The sequence below is a fragment of the Callithrix jacchus genome, chromosome 5 (assembly GCF_049354715.1).
Source record: "Callithrix jacchus isolate 240 chromosome 5, calJac240_pri, whole genome shotgun sequence".
Classification (NCBI taxonomy): Eukaryota; Metazoa; Chordata; class Mammalia; order Primates; family Cebidae; genus Callithrix; species Callithrix jacchus.
Window position 1 is genome coordinate 146841873 of NC_133506.1, and position 19020 is coordinate 146860892.

General features: G+C 38.6%; 1 protein-coding gene and 1 long non-coding RNA gene across 3 annotated transcripts in view; one reads left to right on the top strand and one right to left on the bottom strand.

Annotated features, from left to right (window-relative positions):
• LOC100894590 (protein POLR1D) overlaps window positions 1–19020 on the top strand; it is a 44554-nt gene that overhangs the window by 23267 nt on the left and 2267 nt on the right. For both annotated transcript variants that reach the window (XM_035302419.3, XM_008998060.5), the window contains one exon: window positions 2941–3015. In XM_035302419.3, coding sequence (XP_035158310.3) covers window positions 2941–3015 — 75 coding nt within the window. The remainder of the gene's footprint in view (window positions 1–2940; window positions 3016–19020) is intronic.
• Window positions 1947–19020, bottom strand: part of LOC118153921 (uncharacterized) — a 51644-nt gene continuing 34570 nt past the window's right edge. Inside the window, exon 7 of the long non-coding RNA XR_004743726.3 lies at window positions 1947–18807. This is a non-coding gene — a long non-coding RNA (uncharacterized LOC118153921). The remainder of the gene's footprint in view (window positions 18808–19020) is intronic.

The following is a 19020-nucleotide window of genomic DNA, read 5'->3' on the forward strand; positions in this document are numbered from 1 at the left end:
AATTTTGGGTGGGAAGTGCAAATGCTCAACATTCTTAAGAGAAAATAGTGATCAGTCTTCCTTCATTCCTTCCGCCTCTCCAGTATCAGCCTGTCCCCCAGTTCTCTTTGAATGAATGCAGGAATGACACTCCGTTAGGCCTTTTTCTTTTCCCATTTATTTTTTGCCGTTTAACGATAAATGATTTCTCCAGGATTTGCTGTGCAGATGTTTGTGAGGAGATGGTCTAATAGAAGGATCAGACGATACCTAGCCTTAAAAACAGAGGTTGAGTTTTGTTTGCTTTGTTCCTCTTCCTTGTTGCCCTCTCCTCCCTGATCATTAGCAGTGTCCCTTTGGGCAAGTTAGTCAATGTCCCTGAATATCACTTGCGCATTTGTAAACTGGTGGTAATAACTATGTTATCATGGTTACATAGGATAGTACTTGGTATACTTAAAGCTCTATATCGGCATTAGTCATTGTTAAACCAATTGCAGATACCTAACTTGGGTAGATCCCAACCATGGGAATGGGTCACTCTGCACCACATTGGCTGTGGACAGCGGCTAAGCCTCCTTTACCTATGGGAACACTGCAGACCAGCTGATTGAATGCCCTTCTACCCAGTCTCTACTTCTCCTTTTACGGTCTTTCATCCTTGGTGAATCTGTTTCACCGCGGGCCATCTTTCTCATACATATACCTTCTTTTCTCTTTGATTGTACTCGTAAACCAGAAGGCATCCTTAAGTGTGCCAGGTAAAGTTAATAACAGTGCCAGAGGCAGTTTTAAGTAGAATTGAAACTAAAGAAGACTCACTGTCAAACTTCATAGCTCTTGGAAGCACCTGGAATATGCCTCCAGGGTCTCTGCAAAAATCTTTACTGAGTATCTTCTGCAGATAGATGTATAGCATTTCAGTTGGATTCTGACTCAAATAAGCTTCTGTAGTCTGGTCCAGAAAACTAGGCAAACATTTTAACAAAGTTTTTATGGGAAAATGCATTCTAGTTTATTTATAACTGATATATATTTTGTTCATAATTGGGGAACTGCCCCAAACAGTTTTTTTCCTGATTATTTTTGACCATTTATTTTGACAGAAGGAGAGCACATAGATGGATCTAAGTATGATTGATTATCTCTTTGTATTTTGAAACTACCACACTAATTTATGGGAAAGGAAGAGGCATATTTGGAATATTTACACACTTTAATTTTTTTAACTTAAATCTATAAGGGTGAAATAGGATCTCTTTTGGAATAAGGATAAGTTTTTCTTGAACTATTGTAAGAGACAAAGTCCCCAGATTATTTCAGCCAGCCATATCATTATTCTAAAGAGCTGGAAGAAACAGCAAATGTCATCAGATGCACTTAACCTCTTGTGATTCCATAAGGCTGGGCTGTGAAACCTGTGATTGAGGAAGTCCAGAGAGTAAGAAAGTATAGCTGTCGGTAAGTAGGCAAGCACATCAGTTCCTCATTGACCCGCAGCAGTGGGCCCTCCCAGGAAGGATCAGAAAGTGTCAAGTTGCTGAGTTAATTGAAAAGATATCTTTCAAAGATTTCAGTAAGAGTTTGTTTTAAAATGGTTATACAAAATCAAGCAGATGTATTTTTGAAGATTAAGAAGTGATGAAATAGTTTTAAAGCTTAGTATTAAGAATATGGAGGTAAAAAATGAGAAACAGATGAAAAAAAGTTGAAATTGTTTTCTTTGGTGGGTAGGGCAGGATAATGTAGAAGACTGGTATATTTTAAGTCTTTTAAATAGTGTGTTTTTAAGTTATGTGCATGCTTTACTTGGATAAAAATCAACATGAAATAAAACATTCTTATAAACAAACAATATTAATATCATTTGAAGATTAAATAGTAGATGGTAGTATTATAATAATATCATTATAACAAAAAGAAATCACCTTAAAACTCATCTAACTGTTTTGATAACATCCCTCCAAATGTTTTTATTTTCTTTCTTTTTTCTTTTTTTAGAGAGCAGGTCTTGCTAGGTTGTCCAGGTAGGTCTCAAACTCCTGACCTGAGGTGATCCTCTCACCTCAGCCTCCCAAAGTACTGGGATTACAGCCATGAACCACCATACCCAGCCCTCTCCAAATGTTTTTCTATGTCACATACATATGTAAATAAATTTGAAATTAAGATTATCCTGCATGTAATCTTTTTTTACCCAGCTTTATATACTGTGTATGAGTGTCTTTCTGTGCCAAAAATTCGTTTGTCTTCATTTTTAATGACTGTCTAATCCTCTGCGTATGTGGATATGTCATGATTTATTTAGCCAGTCCTTTATTAGTAAATATTTAAGTTTTCTGCTTTTTTCTGTAATTGTTAACAAGTAGTTCGAATATCCTTGTACATAGAGTTTTGCATACTTATTTGAATATTTTTATAGGACAAAGTAAAATTTCTAGGTTAACTGGTATGTACTGTTCTTAAAGTTCCTTATTGTGTTGCTGGATTGTCCTTGAGAAATGTTAGTCAGCTTCAGTCCGCATTAAGAGAGAAGGTATCCATTTCTCTACCCACTCACTAAATAATGGGCAGAAACATTTATCCTTGTTGAGTTCACTGGTATTCCTTTGACTAACAGTCAATTTGAAAATATACAGATATATACATATTCAGCTGTTCATGTCTGTTGGTTATTCAAATAAGAAAAGAACATTCTTGTATTAAAGATATATTATTTAGCTGTCTCATATCGAAAATATTTTTTCAGTTAGTCATTTTTTCTCTTCAGTATTGCTTCTCTTTATTAATAGTTTCTTTTTAATTTACGTGTTCAAAATTGTCAACCATTTAAAAAACAATTTGCGCAGCAATCATGCCTCAAAAGTTAGTTCCTTTCCCAAGATCATGGACCTGGAATGAACTGATTTTCAGAACTTAGTGGGGTGACTGCCTCTCAAATGTTTTCCTTTTTCTTATCAGGAAAGCCATAGAAGAACTGCTTAAGGAGGCAAAACGTGGAAAAACTAGAGCCGAAACAATGGGACCCATGGGTTGGTAAGTTCTTTGAGTAATCTTCCTTAAAACTTAAGAAAAAAGTCTTAGCTACAGATATATATATGTAAATCTTTAGCATATAGAGGAAAGGTAAAACTATGGAAGCAGAGGAAATCACTCAGAGATGAGTATAGAGTAAGACACTACTGAAAACTGAATATTGAGAAACTCTAATAACGTGAAGAAATGGGCAGTGGGTGCATATGGAGGATACGCAGTGTGAGTTCACTGTCCCTTTAGTTCACAAGTCTCCCAGAGGTATTTAGATGCTACTATGGCCAAACTCACCCGTGCGAGAGTAATTTTTTTTTTTTTTTTTTTGAGACGGAGTTTCGCTCTTGTTACCCAGGCTGGAGTGCAATGGCGCGATCTCGGCTCACTGCAACCTCCAACTCCTGGGTTCAGGCAATTCTCCTGCCTCAGCCTCCTGAGTAGCTGGGATTACAGGCACGCGCCACCATGTTCAGCTAATTTTTTTGTATTTTTAGTAAAGATGGGGTTTCACCATGTTGACCAGGATGGTCTCGATCTCTTGACCTCGTGATCCACCCACCTCGGCCTCCCAAAGTGCTGGGATTACAGGCGTGAGCCACCGCACCCGGCCGAGAGTAATATTATGTTGGTGTTTATTGTTTAAGAATTGCTAGTTTACTTACAGTCTGTAGTAAATTAAAAGTTATTTTAGGAAATTAATTTTGACTGTAAGCATTTTGATTATGTGACAATTCAGCCATGTAGAATTAAAGATTACATTTGCAGATTATGTACAAGATAGAGCTTTTAAAACTTAATAATTAATTGGCCGTTGGTGATCAGTTTTATAAATAAATAAATAAATAAACCTTAATATAGGCGGTGCACAATGGCTCATTCCTGTCATCCCAGCACTTTGGGAGGCCAAGGCAGGAGGATTGTTTGAGCCCAGGAGTTCAAGACTAGCCTGGGCAACAAAGTGAGACTCCATCTCTACCGAAAAAAAGAAAAGTAGACTGACTTCTACTCTTCTAGGCACTACTTTAGTAATGCCATTTGCATTTGATAAATATGCTGAATTTTTATTTTTTTTTTTTTGAGATGGAGTTTCACCTTTGTTGCCCAGACTAGAGTGCAATAGCATGATCTCAGCTCACCAGTCTCTGCCTCCCAGGTTCAAGCAATTCTCCTGCCTCAGCCTCCTGAGTAGCTGGGATTACAGGCATATGCCACCATGCCTGGCTTATTTTGTATTTTTAGTAGCGATGGGGTTTCTCCTTGTTGGTCTGGCTGGTCTCAAACTCCCGACCTCAGGTGATCCACCCACTGCAGCCCCCCAAAGTGCTGGAATTACAGGTGTGAGCCACCGTGCCTGGCGGAATTTTTTATCTGCAGTTAAAAATGTACTGCAATGCAATAAGGTGGGTCATTAAAAAGAGTAAAATGTAAAAATGTGATAAGAGTAGAAGCTAGACTTTTAAACATAGCTCATTTTGTAAGTTTGACTTTTAGAACCACGCACATGGTTTACCTAAAATACAAAACAAAAATTAAAATAGAGGGAAAAGATAATACCTAAAAATCAAGCAAAATAAAACATGGACCTAATAAACCATTGAGTAGATGGCTTAGCTACATAGAAAGAAACTATTTCAAGTGATCTAGAATTTGACTATATTTCCAAAAGATAAAAAATTACTACAAAGAAATTGTTTTCAGTCATCATACTGTTAGTAATAATGCTGGTATTGCTATTCTGAAAATACTATATAGTAGGATAAAATAAGCAATACTTTCTGTATATAAATACCAAGATTTTCCTTGTTAAAGAGCTACAAATATAAAATCCAAGAAATAAAAACCTACCTGTAATCCTAAATTTGAATCGGAAACATCAGTATGAGGTTTACTAGATTTTCTCTTAAAAAAGAGAGGGAGAGAGAAAAGTTTTTTCTAGCTCTGTTCACAGAAAAGGCCTAGAAACAATGACCACCCACCCAACAGCAGTGAGCACCCCTGATGCCAAAATTATCTTATGTAAATATCATTTCTCACTGAAAGGGACAGGGATCCTTAGAGTGAGAACTGATTGCCAACCTGAAGGAAGTGCCCAGATTTCACCAAACTCTAAAGTTAGAGGTCACAGTCCCCAAGACTATTCTCACTTTTTACACCAACTATACAAGTTCAGAGGATTCTCCCAAACTACCACCGTTAGCTTCAGTAATTCACTGGAAGAACTCACACAATTCACTAAACTCTGTTATACTTGTGGTTACAGTTTATTACAGGGAAAAGATACAAACTAAAATCAGCCAAAATAAGACACACAGATCCGAGTCTGGGAGGAGTCCAAATGTGAAGCCACTGTCGTCCTCTGCTCCATGGAGTCAGGACATGCTACCCTACCAGCATTGGTGTGTGATAATAGGCATGGAATATTGCCAAGCTATTAAGTGTGACATAGATTACTTTCTGGAATCTAAGGCAAAGGCCAGCACTCTCTGGACCATATCAGACTTTTCACTACATGGGCAGGAAATGTGTAAGAGAAGCTGGAAAATCTTGTCATACGAGAAAGCAAAGGAACTGTCAAAGACCAATATACTCATGTCAGAAAGACTCAAGACCCACTTGAAAGGTCTCCGACTAGTCAAAGATGAGATAATTGGATTTAAAAAACAAATTATTAAAACACCTAAAATGTGTTTAAATATATAAGGTCATAATGATAATCATAGTGAGAAACCTGGTAGTCCCTTTTATAGGATGCTAGGGAACCAAATCACTATTCACAAAACTGATAAATAGGAAGAAGTAAGCATTTATTACCCTGTTCCCTGTACAAATGATACTTCAAAGTCACTAATTAATTGATGAAAGAAAAAGAATTGTAACTAATACATATAGAAGGATTATAGAATAATATCATAATTTGAGTTTCAACACATTCTTCAGTCATCATACCACAAAAAAGATGCAAGAAGAGCAAACCACCATCTCTGAGACATTCTTGTCAAAAAATTGAACCTCAATTGGAGCAAGTCTCTAGTTAGAACTAAGTTTGCAAGAAATACAGAGGGCAGAGGAACATGTCAAATGACACCATAAGGCTGCAATCACAAAAATCCAAAATGTGAGTAATTCTATAGGACAAAGAACTCAGTTTCTTTAACAAATGAATTACAAGGCGAAAAGAAAGAGGAGAGTATCCTGTGAATTAATAGATTTAAGGAATATTAAATAAAATGGCTACCTTGTTTGGATCTTTATCCAAATTAACTGTAAAAAGTCATGAAACAATTGAGGGTATTTGGTGATATTAAGGAACTGATGTTGCTTTTTTAGGTGTGATAGTATTGCTGTAATTTTAATTTTTAAAAGCCATGATCTTTTAGAAATATATTGTGATATATTTATGGATGAAATTATATAATGAAATAATCTAATAATGTGAATGAGTCAATCTATCTACCATGTGTAATCATCTTAGCTTCAGTAATATATCTAGTAAATAATAGATACATTATTTTGAAGTGAATAAATACTTTTTAAAAAATGCTCAGCTTTAATTTTGAATATTTATATTAATAGATATAACCCACATAAACAAAAGCTCTCTGGGGTATTCTCAATCATTTTTAGGAGTGTGAGTGTAAAGTACCCTCAGACCACAAAGTTTAAGAACCACTATTACAAGACAATTGAAAAAAATATTTTCTTGTCTTATAGACTCATGGGAAAGTGGGAGGATGGTTGTTAAAATCTGGTGAGATAATGTGTGTGAAAACACCCAACACAGTTCCTGGCACGTAGCAGTTAGTAAATATTAGTTAAATTTTTTTACTTCTTTCCAGCCCTCCTCTGTCCTTTACAGAAATAAGGTGCCTAACTATTGTGAGTCAGATTAGTACAAACTTTTTAGGCACAGGGTGCTTTGGTTTTGGATATAAGGCTGGATCTTCATCAGGATGACAGTAGTCACTGATGTAATCTAATACCTTTAGAAAGACTTAGCATAGGGCTAAAATCATGCAGTTTATAAGTGAGTAGAAAATATCATAGTTGTTGCTCTGTAAGAAGCATTTAAGGGGATTGATTGTTTCTAGCCAGCTCTCCAGATACTTGTTATTTATCCTGGCAACTTTAGTACCACTTATTGGCTTAGTAAAACTTTCTGATAGTAAAAGAACTAGCCTATCAATGCTAGTTCTGCTCTCCCTGGGGGAAGTTACCATGTGCACCAGACTGTCTTGAGATTTGTGTGGACGTTGATGTACTCTTCGGGAATAACAGCAGTTAGGGTGGCAGTTCCAGGAGTTACTGGAAGGACCAGACTCCTTCCAGTTTTCCAAATCTCCCAATCATAGGGCGTGACTCTTTTCTCCATAGTCTAATGTAGTAACAGACATTGAGTCCACATTGCAATTAGCAGAAAGGAAGAAGAAAAAGAAGGAACACCCCTTCCCTTTAAGAAAATTTGCCATGGCTGGGTGCGGTGGCTCACGCCTGTAATCCCAACACTTTGTGAGGCTGAGGCGGAAAAATTACTTGAGATCAGGAGTTTGAGACCAGCCTGGCCAACGTAGCTAAACCCTGTCTCTGCTAAGAAAAAAAAAAAAATAGAAAAATTAGCCAGGCATGCTGGCTTGCATCTGTAATCCCAGCTACTCGGGAGAAAACAAAAAAGAAGAAAACTTGCCAGAAGTTGTATGTACTATTTCTTTCTTTTCTTTTTTTTTTTTGAGACAGAGTGTCACTCTGTCACCCACGCTGGAGTGCAGTGGCGTGATCTCACCTCACTGCAACTTCCACCTCTTGGGTTCAAGCAGTTCTCTGCCTCAGCCTCCTGAGTAGCTGGGATTACAGGCACCTGCCACCACACCCAGCTAATTTTTGTATTGTTTTAGTAGACATGGGGCTAGTAGACATCTTGGCCAGGCTAGTCTTGAACTCCTGACCTTGTGATCCACCCACTTCGGCCTCCCAAAGTTCTGGGATTACAGGCGTGAGCCACTGTGCCCAGCCTGCATGTACCATTTCTACATGTACCCCATTAGCCAGAATTTTGTCTGATGTCTACATCTAGACAAAAAAAAAAAAAAGGTAACTATTTGCAAAACAAATGTATTGAATACAGTAATTTTGGAAACCTCTTTGGTGTCTGACTTATGGAAGACACCTGGGTTCTTATATCTGTTTCTGAAATCAATCTATTGCAATATGTTATTTTGGCTGAAGTATATGAAGAAAATACTACCTTACTTACCTTATGGATTTTCAAAAGGAGGAAGTATTTCAGTAACTTTTTTGGAAAACTGTAGATATTCTTCTTTGATACTTCATCAGAACTTTGCAAGTAACTCCAACAAGTAGTAGTTTCTTAATATTCTTTTAATAATTTGAATTTTTCCTATTCTTCTACAGTAAAAGCCCTTTATGTAATATCCTTGTACTTTGGCTGGATCTTCTGCTTATTCTTGATTTTGTAACATCTTCATCGGTCATCTGGAAATATGGGCTCACTGAGTTATAAAGCTTCCAATGTTGACACATGTCATTATATAATATTTTTTAAATCACATCTGTAAATATCACTAATCTCATCAGATAAGTCTTTTAAGTGTCAAGGAAACCTGTCGAGTTCACAGTTTACCAAAATTCTAATTTCCATTCATCTGGAAGCTCCAGTTGTATATTGGCAGTGAATACTGTGAGTTGTTTTCCTTGAAGTGACAGGCTCACCCACATCTGACGTCTGAATAACCAGCTAGTTCACTTTGCCACTCAGTCACACAAGTACTTTTACTTGAGGCAGGCACCATAATCTCAAGTAACAGAAGTGCTTTGTATGTATTTCCCATTTATACACATACATTAGTCAAAAGACAGATACTCGAGGGTCAAAATTTAACAAAATTGTTAATTTTTACTGCTTTGTCAAGGACGCTCTCAAGTAAAACTGGCCATTTTTAACTGGAAGTGCGTGGTGGTAAAAAGTACAATGACCACTGGTACAGTTTATCATTACTGCCTTGATTCTTGCCACTGTTTTACTTGTTGCTTTTGCACCATCAGTGCAAATGTCAACCCTGTGGAGAAAAGCAAATTATATCAAAACTATGGAAGTAGCTTTGACTTTGTGGATTCCTTCATGAGTCTGGAGGGCCCTCAGGATTCACAGGTCATACATTGAGAACTGCTGCTTAGATAGGTGCCAGCAAGTAAATGCAACAAAACAAGGACAATAGGAGGGGAAAAAAGAAGAGAAAGGTCATTTTTTGAAGATACAATGTCTACTCTTAGTGGTTCAGCACAAGATTAACATTCAAAATCAATTCCTTATTTATACAGTCAACAGCCCACTAGAAAATATAATAAGAAAACAGGAAATTGTGTGAATATATATGTTTGTGTGATCTGTGTAATATATTCACATGTAATATACAAATGTATTAATTTTTGGCTGAACCATGTGAAAATTGCTTGTAGGCATCTTGATACTTCAGCTATAAATTCTTCAGCATGCAGATCTCGAAGACATTCTCATACATAATCACATTGTAATTACAGTATCAATGAAATTAATGTATAATTTCATATCATCATCTGACATCCCAAAAATGACTTTTATAGTGGTTGCTTTTTTGTTTGGGATGCAGATTCAGGATCCAGGCAAAAATGTTCCACATACTGGATTTGCCTGATGATGTTTTCTTGATTAGATTCAGGTTAAACTTGTTTGACTGGAAGGTATATTACAGGTGATGTTTATATACATCTTAATTATAACAGGTCAGGAGGACTTAATGTCAGGTCGCCCTTGGTAAAGCTAGTGACTACCAGATCTCTCCATTATAAAGGTGAAATTTTTCAGCCAAGATATTTTTGGGGGGAATGAGATGAGAGTAATGCATGCTCAGATATAATAATGGTCTGTACATTTATAGTAATTAGTATGACATTAGGTAAGACTAAAGACATTAGTGAGAGAAAATAGAGAACCAAGAATTGAGAACAGGGGAAGGAAGAGAGGGGAGGAAGGAAGGGAGCAGAGAAGGAAAGAAAACCAAAAAAAGAATGGAGATCCACATATGTATATGAACTAACTGTGGAAAAAGGTCACTGTTCATACTGGTGACGAAAGAGTGGATTATTTAGTAAGTGGTGCTAATACAATTGACCATCTGTAATCCTGAAAATTAAAAACTAAACATACAAAATATGAGTCTTACAGAAGAAAATATAGGCTAATTTTGTATAATATTGGCAGAGAGAGGGTAGAAACATTCCTTAGCCAGGCACAAAACCTAGAAGCTAGGAATGGGACGTGGCAGATTCAACCATGTGATGATAATAGTGAACTTCTACATGGAAAAAGGTACCACACAAAAAGTTAACCTGTACAGAGACAAGTGGTATACTGGTTGAAATTATTCGCCACATGTAACAGACAATGGACTAATATTCTTAGTACTGAAAAAGCTTCTACAAATCAGTTTATAAAAAGAAAACCATATCTCTGTGTGTGTGTATCAAAACTACAAATGGCCAGTAAATAAACATACCAACAGACATTTGTTGAGTACTTAGCAGAGCTAGGCACTATTTTGGTACTCATGTATCTGTAAACAAAATGATAAAGATTCCTGCCCTCTTAGAATTTATACTCTAATGAGGGTGGGAGTGCATGCGTAGATATTTATATTCCTCTTAAATTTTGCCCATTGGATTGTCAGAAATGAAAGAGGCAGTAATCCAGCGGAGGTGACGGGATGTGAAGGGACGTGGAAAGGGGTGCTATGTACACTGCAGGCACTAGTGTGGTCTGCTCTGTGCAGGGCCGTGGGCAAAATGTTGAGTCACAGTTCTCTGTGCCTCTTTACCCAGAATCTCTGCTCCCAGTAATCTCTCTTTCATAGAACCTCATAAATGTGCACAGACCTAAGTACAAAATTATTGTAGCACATTTTGATAGTAAAAAAAAAAAAAATGGAAACAGTCCAAATGTCCATAGATAAGGAAGTGCTCAAATAAACTCTGGTACATCCTATTTCGTGAATATTTCACAGTCACTAAAAAGAATTGGTCGGCACTATATGAATCCTTGTGAGAAAATGTCTAGTATGTATGTGAAAAACCGAGTTGTGGACCAATGTGTATAATCCTCTATTGGCCTGCTCAGGGAAGGCCGTGGGACCCTGTAATGCATAAAAGTCTGTGAAAAGTCAGGCCTGCTAACAGTGAGCACTAAGGGAAGCATGAGAAGGGGGAAATGCTCTCCACTGTGATCCTCTGCCAGGGGCTCTTTTATAGTAATGCATAACAAATATGTGTTCTATTTATCACTTCTTAATAGAGATTTTTTTAATGAGATTTATAATAATCTGGAGAGGTTTTTAGAAATACAGATCTCCTTCCCTGCTTCATTCTAGGACATTCTGACAGAGAAGTCTAAGATCGGTTCTACAGGTTTTTTTGTTGTTGTTGTTGTGTGTGTGTGTGTGTGTGTGTTTTTAAAGCTTCCCAGAAGATCTTATCAACTAAGTTTGGGAAGCACTGCTCTGAACAATTGAGCAGGTCAATCCCATGAAGACTTGACTTCATTTAAAGAGTTTATCTACTTTTCTCTTTCTCTCTCTTTTGTAATGTGTACATTTTGACTTTTTATCTGTGTTGCTCTGGAAGCAGGAATCTCTGGGTACTTGGTTACTCCAGGAGAACCTGTTTTTTCCTAGCCAGTGTTCAGTCCAGCAGTTCAGCACACCCAAACAGATATGGGCTATGAAAGGAGGTCTGGACCCATGACAGCCATGGCTTGCTTCTTCTCACTGGTGCCAGGCCAAAGGGCACCTGCCCTCCATCTGCTCATCCTGGAAGATCACCTGGTTTCCATTTATTTAATAAGTGTGTATGAGAAACTTTTAACCACTAGTCATTAGTTCCCAAATTTATCGGCACATTTGGAATCACCTGGAAATCTTCAAAACATACTGATGCCTATGCCCCGCTATCAGTGATTATGAGCTTGGGGTGTAGCCTGGGCTTTGGTGTTTAAAAGAGATACCCAGGTGATTCTAAAGTGCACACAAATTGAAAGAACATTTTTATAATCCCTTTTTTATTCAAAAGAATGATACTAGCCTACTCTGCAGAATCCAGAACAATTCTACACCTTGGCCAGGGGCAGGCAGCTCCTCTGCACTGAAATAGCACTTAGGGAGCCTGACCAGGTGTTCAGCCACGAGAGTCTCAATCCTGTCGCTGTGGAGTGGACCGTGGACCGTGGACCTTCTTGGACAGTTCTTAAAAGAGTAGCAAGCTATTGTTCACTAGTGACCATGGCCTCTTTTTTTTTTTTTTAAGTATCTAGAAGACCTTTTATCTGCTTTAAAATTTAAAATAGAACTAGAGTGAGTGATACTATTTTTCATTTTGGATATTCTGTAAGAAATAGGTGGTTGAGCAGATGCCAGAAAGAAATTGCTAAGCTAAAGCAAATGCAAGTGGGATGCCATTTTTATTTTATAAAGCAAGAGACCATTTGGTGTTATATTCTTCCTTGGATGTATTTCAGCAAAAGAATCTCTTCAGAAGCTGTTGTTGACAGAGGCCTTAGAGAAGCTGAAATATTGGCTCAAATGACTTCCTTTTAGTCAACATAAAGGAATTTATAAGCATAAATTTCAGAAATTTGCCCAACTTCATTGTCTACAAAGCTGTTTTTATTCTGATCACATTCACTTTAGCTTATCTACTGCCTAATATAATTTTTTAGTCTAGTGCCTGTGGAGCTTCAGCCTTATACGTGGAAAAGCTTATATTTTGGCAAAATAAACCCTAAAGGTTGAATTGAGAGAAAATGATTCTTGAGTTCCCTTAACCCAATTGTTTTAAGGGGAATGACATTTTTCAGTGCTTTTCTGTTTGGATTGAGAGTCAATCTAGAGATATGGAAGAAATTCACCCATCTTGTTCTTCTAGTTTATGTCATCAACTGTTGATTATTGGAAAGTAAGTCATTTCTCCAGTCTTTATCCAGACATGTGTTTATTTGTTTATGTGAATATTCACTGGCACCAGTAGGTATGTTAAGAGGCCAATCATGGACAGTAGTAAAGAAGATTCACTTTCCTGGCCTTAAAGTTTTTAATCCACTGGTGGATACAGATAAACAAGCAGTGTGGCACGCCATGCTAACTGTGTTAGAACCAGTGAGGAGGGGAGCAAGGGCCCACATCTGAGACAATTCATGGAGGAGGCTGATGGCAATATTTTTAGGCCACAGAGATCCAAAGCCTTTATACGTAAAGAACATGAGGCCCAAAGAGGTTTCTTAAAGCCCTGGCTACTCAGTCGCTGATGGGACTATAACTTGGCTTTTCTGTCTGTCACTTAACACTCCTTGTGCAACATCACTTCTCTCTGTGGGTTATTGTCTGATAACATGCTGAAATGCCAACGCTTACTGCCCCTGCTTCCCTCATTCCTTTCATATCCAGTTATGAAAGTGAGTGAGGGAGCCCTGAATGTGTTACTGTTAGAGCACATATCTATGCAAATGATTTGCGCTGCCGACGGAGCTGGAGGCTGAGAGATTATAGCCTTGCAGACTGTCTCACTGTGCTACTGTTCACATATCTGCTTCTGAACTTCAACTTCCCCTACCTTCTGTTCCTCTTATACCATCTCCAAAGACAGAGACATATAAACAGATAGGTTGCTATCTATCTTTCCTATAGGGCTTAGCATAATGCTTTGCATATATCAGATATTTAAATATATATATATATGCACATATATACATATACATACAGACAAACATATGTCAATGATATTCCATTACTTTTAGGTACAGTGTTAGAGACAGTCACTGAACACCCACTGTGACCCTCTGGACTGTTGTACACAGAGTAATTAAGGGTTAATAGTTTACTAATAGGGATTATAACGCCATAAAAGCATTTTTCAGGTGGCCACATGCTGAGGCATTTGATTGCCAAATTGTAAACTGTAGCACCATGGGTGGTTATGGTAGTTGTGGCAGCACTGAATGGCAAAATGTGTTGTAACAACCACAGCATCAAGATAACAAATATTCCCCTTGTTTCATGGAGAGTTGGGAATGGAGTTAGGCCTCTGCCTCAGTCCTTTTAGAGTCATTATTCCAAACCTACATCCATGAGAGTGCAAAGACATGTCCAGAATGGAAGATGTGCTGTTTGCTAGTATAGGAACAGATTTGTCCACAGAATAAAAGAACAAATTGAAGTACACTGCATGGAACCTTCTTTCCATGACTCCATGGTGTCTGTTCCCTATCCATAAAAATAATTTTTGTGACTCCTTTTTTCCCACTACCTGTTTGACTTCACACATCTTAGAATCATGTGTGTTTAAGGGACTCTCCACCTTTGTCCTTGGCCGTGTCAGTGACTCTTCTGGGCTCCTGAGTGGCCTGCTGTCCTTAGCAGACCTGTCACTGTGTGTGCATCTGCTGCTTCCTGCCTGTCCTTGAGGAGGAGCCTCAGCTACAATGTGCTGACAAGCTTTTCACCTGCGGTTTCTTTCTTGACTGCTCTGTTAATTGGCCATCTGGTTAGACTGCAGTGAGTCTTTCTCTGCTCCACTCCCTCGGCCCCATTCCAGAGTCCCTGGTTCCAGTATGGCTCCACATCTTACTAGCTTGGGATGTGGATAAGTGCTTTATCCTTTCTTTTCTTTTGGATGATGGTTGTGAAGATGAAATGAGGCAACATTGGTAATGGAACAGTACAGGGTAATTGTGTCTTCAGTGTACCCTGTTGGCTAGTGATCCTGTGTCACTCTCAGGTCCCATTCATGAAATACTTTACAAGCAAAAGGTGGCAGGTCTAAATCTGTGGAAAGTTAGATAATACTACCTCCCTCCTTCAGCAAGAGAGACAAAAAAGATGAAAAGCATCTAATCCTAGCCCCAGTCTTCATCTCTCCAGTGGCGGATTCTTGAGCAGTCAGCCTTTCCCATGGCATGTGGAAGTCTTCCTCACAGCTTCTGAGCCCACAGCTTTGAAAGCGAAGGAAATTGCTTTCCTTTTAAAGTTTAACAGAGATAGAATGTCAGATCTCAAATCTGACAGTGTGTCATTGGTACTTTCCAAAGCAGACTTAACCAGTCTCATGATATTTAGGGTTTATATCCATTTATGTTGTTAGCACCTTAAATCTGGCTCTTAACATGTGTGCTAGCATAACTTTCTAGAAACAAAAATAAACTACATATTAAAATAGCCAGGGTGAGAAAGTCACCCTGCAAGTCAGAGCTAAGGCAGGAAAGCAGCTGCCCTGTCCTGTGGCCTCCTCCAGTCCTTTTTCCAGCACACCTTTGGGGCCTAGTCAGTGACAGATGGTGCAACACAGCAGGCAGCTGTGGCCCTGTGATCTTATGCTCAGATGGTTACCTCAGAGCTGATATGAGAAAAGCAGGGAATGGTGGAGTGTCTAATGCCAGCTTATCATGTCATCTCAAATACTGTGGTGGTTCAGGGGAGGCAGGAAATGGCAGTAAGAAATAGTTTCCTAATGTGATGAATGAGCAGGCAGAACTTTTCTAAAGGGGTAACATACAGAGCACTAGTAGAGGATCCTAAAACTGGAAGGGACGCTAAAGTCCTACCTACTTCAACCTTTACTTTTACATCTGAGGACAAAATCCCAGAGGATTTGTGGAACAGTTGGAAATATAAATGATAAACTCAGAGGTAGTATGTAGTAGTCCCTTGATCTCTATAGCAATGCAGAATTGAGATAGCCTGGAATCTGAAACTTTCACAAATACAAATCTAACCATTTAAGGTACCAAAACTTTTTAAAATTCTAACCCTTTTTTTAAGTACCAAAACTTTAAAATTTTAAACCTTTTTTTGGAAACATGTAAAATGTCTCATTAAATTTTAATTATGGCTTTTTTCTTAATCTTTTCTTTCATAGAGAAACTTCAGATATTCTACTCTGTTCATGATTAACTTATTATCACAGGTGATTTCAGGCTTTGGGATGATATTTTGAGTTGCCATCTTGGAAAAATTCTGGATGTATTAGCCTATTTGAGAGCTGTATGTTCTCTTTCTTGTGAAGAGAGAGTAAATAATAACGTAGGTCCACCATCCTTTGTCTAAAACCTTTCTATCTAAATAAGTCTCTAATTTTAGACATTTTCACATTTTAGAAAGGTATTACAGCACAGATGGCATGTACTACACCCCCCACCACCACTACCCTGTACTTCTTCAAATGGTATCATGTCTTTAGCAAAACATATGAATGTTTATATTAAATGGCATAAAGACTATTTATAAATAGCCCAGAATCGGGTCAGATCAAGTTTTGCTGGCAAACAAATTTTGGTGTCATAAAAATAACTTGGTTTTAATGGGTTTTTAAATTTTGGAATTAGGAATAAGAAATTGTGGACCTGTAGGTAACATTTGTTGCAGTTTGCTATACGCCACATACCATGCTAAATGCTTTATGCATTATCTCATTAAATCCTCACAATAACTTTGTAAGGTAGGTACTTCCGTTATTCCCATTTTGCAAGTGAGGGAAATGAATGCAAAGAGGAGTTAAGGAATTTGCTGTGATCACACAGCTAATTAAATAGTAGTCTGTGAACCAAAGCTGAAATTAACTAAGTGCCTGTATGTGTCGGGCATTGTTCTGAGTACTCTACATGTTCGCATTCATTTGATCTGCATGCAACCCTTTAAGATAGTCGCCATTACTATCCACCCCCCACTTAACAGGTAAGAGGCAGCAGGGAGATTACATAACATGCCCAAAGTCCAGTCTGAGAGTGTGATTCCAGAGCATGTGTGCTCAGCCACTGTCTCATGTGGTATGATTTCTTAGCAATGAAACAACTGGCTGTCAGAGTCAGCAAAATTAATTTCTACCTTAAAGGCCAAAGAAGCTCTCCCCACTGATTCCCTCAGACACTGGTTTTGATGTTGCGTCCTTATGCTTGGATCAGTTCAATGCAGATTTTGGAATTTCTTTACGCAAAATTATTTACTATACGTACCTTCACGTCTGCTTGGAACTACTGTATCTCATTGCCCTGCCCTATTTATTAGTAGTGTGTGGATGAGCACTTGTCATCACTTCTAAAATGTGCACTGGCATGCCTGGGAGATGTCTGACTTTCAAACCCCACCTCCACCACACCCCAGTAAACCAAGATCCCTTCAAGCCACCCTTGGCTTTTCACCTAGAATAGAATTCCAGGCATAACTAACATTTAAAAACTGCATCTCTGATGTTAAAAGAGATGTAAATGCCAGTTTTCGTGTGGAATTATTCTAGAAAACCATCTCATTCTCTGACTAACTCTTTGGGTCACTATGTTGAGTCAGTGGTTACACTGGCAGTTGGAAGACAGGTGCAGTCCCGTCTGCCTCTTGGCATGAATGCTGCAGAAAGTAGCAGGGCTTTGCTCCCCTCAAGGAAGCATTTGGTTTTAAAGATGATCTGACATTGCAGATAGTAAAATAGAGTGGAATTCACCAGTAGTTACCAAAGGTTTCATTCTGAGGTCCTGGACGACCATCACATCTGAGGAAAGTACCTTCCTTGTTGTTTAATGCAGAGAAGAATGGGCCAGTTTACTACCACTGAGATGGCCCACTTCAGTGAAAATACCCCAGAATTCTTCTGTAGCTGGCCATGTTTCACCAGCTATTCCTAGCCCTATATATCCAAGAGACATATGTAGTTCATTTGCCTATAAAAAAGATTTTGCTTCTATAGTAAGCACCAGGTCACCATTGCCACTGATGGACCCTGTAAGCTTTTCATTTTCCGTGATGACGGGGAGTTTTTCCTGTAGGCTGTCAGTGTTACGCTGTTTTGGAACATGCCAGTGTATAATACTGTCTGATTTCACCACAGCAGCACCTGCATTCAGTAGTACCATCAGACCCTGTAGGAGAACTTGGCTTGCCTCTCATCACGTGCCTGCCTTACTGCACAGGAGTGCCCTAATGCCAGCATGCCCCCAGGAGGTAGAAATGTCTTTACCTTGAAACTGCTAAGGAAGCATGATGCTGGTGTACATTTTCTGGAAGCTCCGTGAAGCTCTGTAGTTCGCACCCAGCAGTACTTGCAGAACTGTTTTTCCTTTGTTACCACCTTTCTTTTTTGCCCCTCATCTCATTCACTGGGGCTTCTAAACTCCAGAGCTGTTGCCACTGTTTCTGTCGCCACTGTTTCTGTCGCCACTGTTTCTGTCGCCACTGTTTCTGTTGCACTCCACTGTCCTTCTCTCAGTTTAGTTTCCTCTTTGTTCTAGTTCATTCCTTTGTCACTCTTCTGGCTTGACCATTAAACAGGCACAGCACACTGAAAGTAAACATTGATTCTTCTCAAATATTTTCTCTGTCCTTTAAAGGCTCAAGAGCTACCTACTTGCAGCAGGAGGCCTTTTCTTTTTTTTCTCCCTTTTACTTCCAGATTCCGTGCCATTTTGGCTTTCTGAGGTGGTCTGAACTCTAAGTGATGAGTGACTGCCTGTGCTTCCCCTGTGCAGTACTAGTCCACACAGTTCCCACGGTGGAGTGTTGTTGGCTTGATTCGGAAGCATTGTGTGGGGTTCTCTGTAAATCACAATTTATTGAAAGGTGGCTGTTCTACTGCATTTTGTTTAATACCAGCCACCCTGAATAACATGATTCTGGGGATACTCCTAAAGTAGCCCATACTTTAGGCAGATACTTCAAGGCCAAGAGAAATACAAGTTCTCATTGGTGTAGGGTCATCTTTTTGAAAATGAAAGATTAACACCTGAAAAAGAAAATAAATAGTATGAAGCTCTTATTAGATCTCTAAGCGTGTAAATTAGCAATTTGATTGGTTGCAGCCTCTCCTAGGTGAACTTGAATCATGAAGCTACTTAAATATATCCTGTACTGAAATTCACCAGAGCAGGAGAGTGAGTAAAGCTCCCCTCCACAGAGCATAGCCTGGCATCCTGAAATAGAAATGGAAGAATTTTTT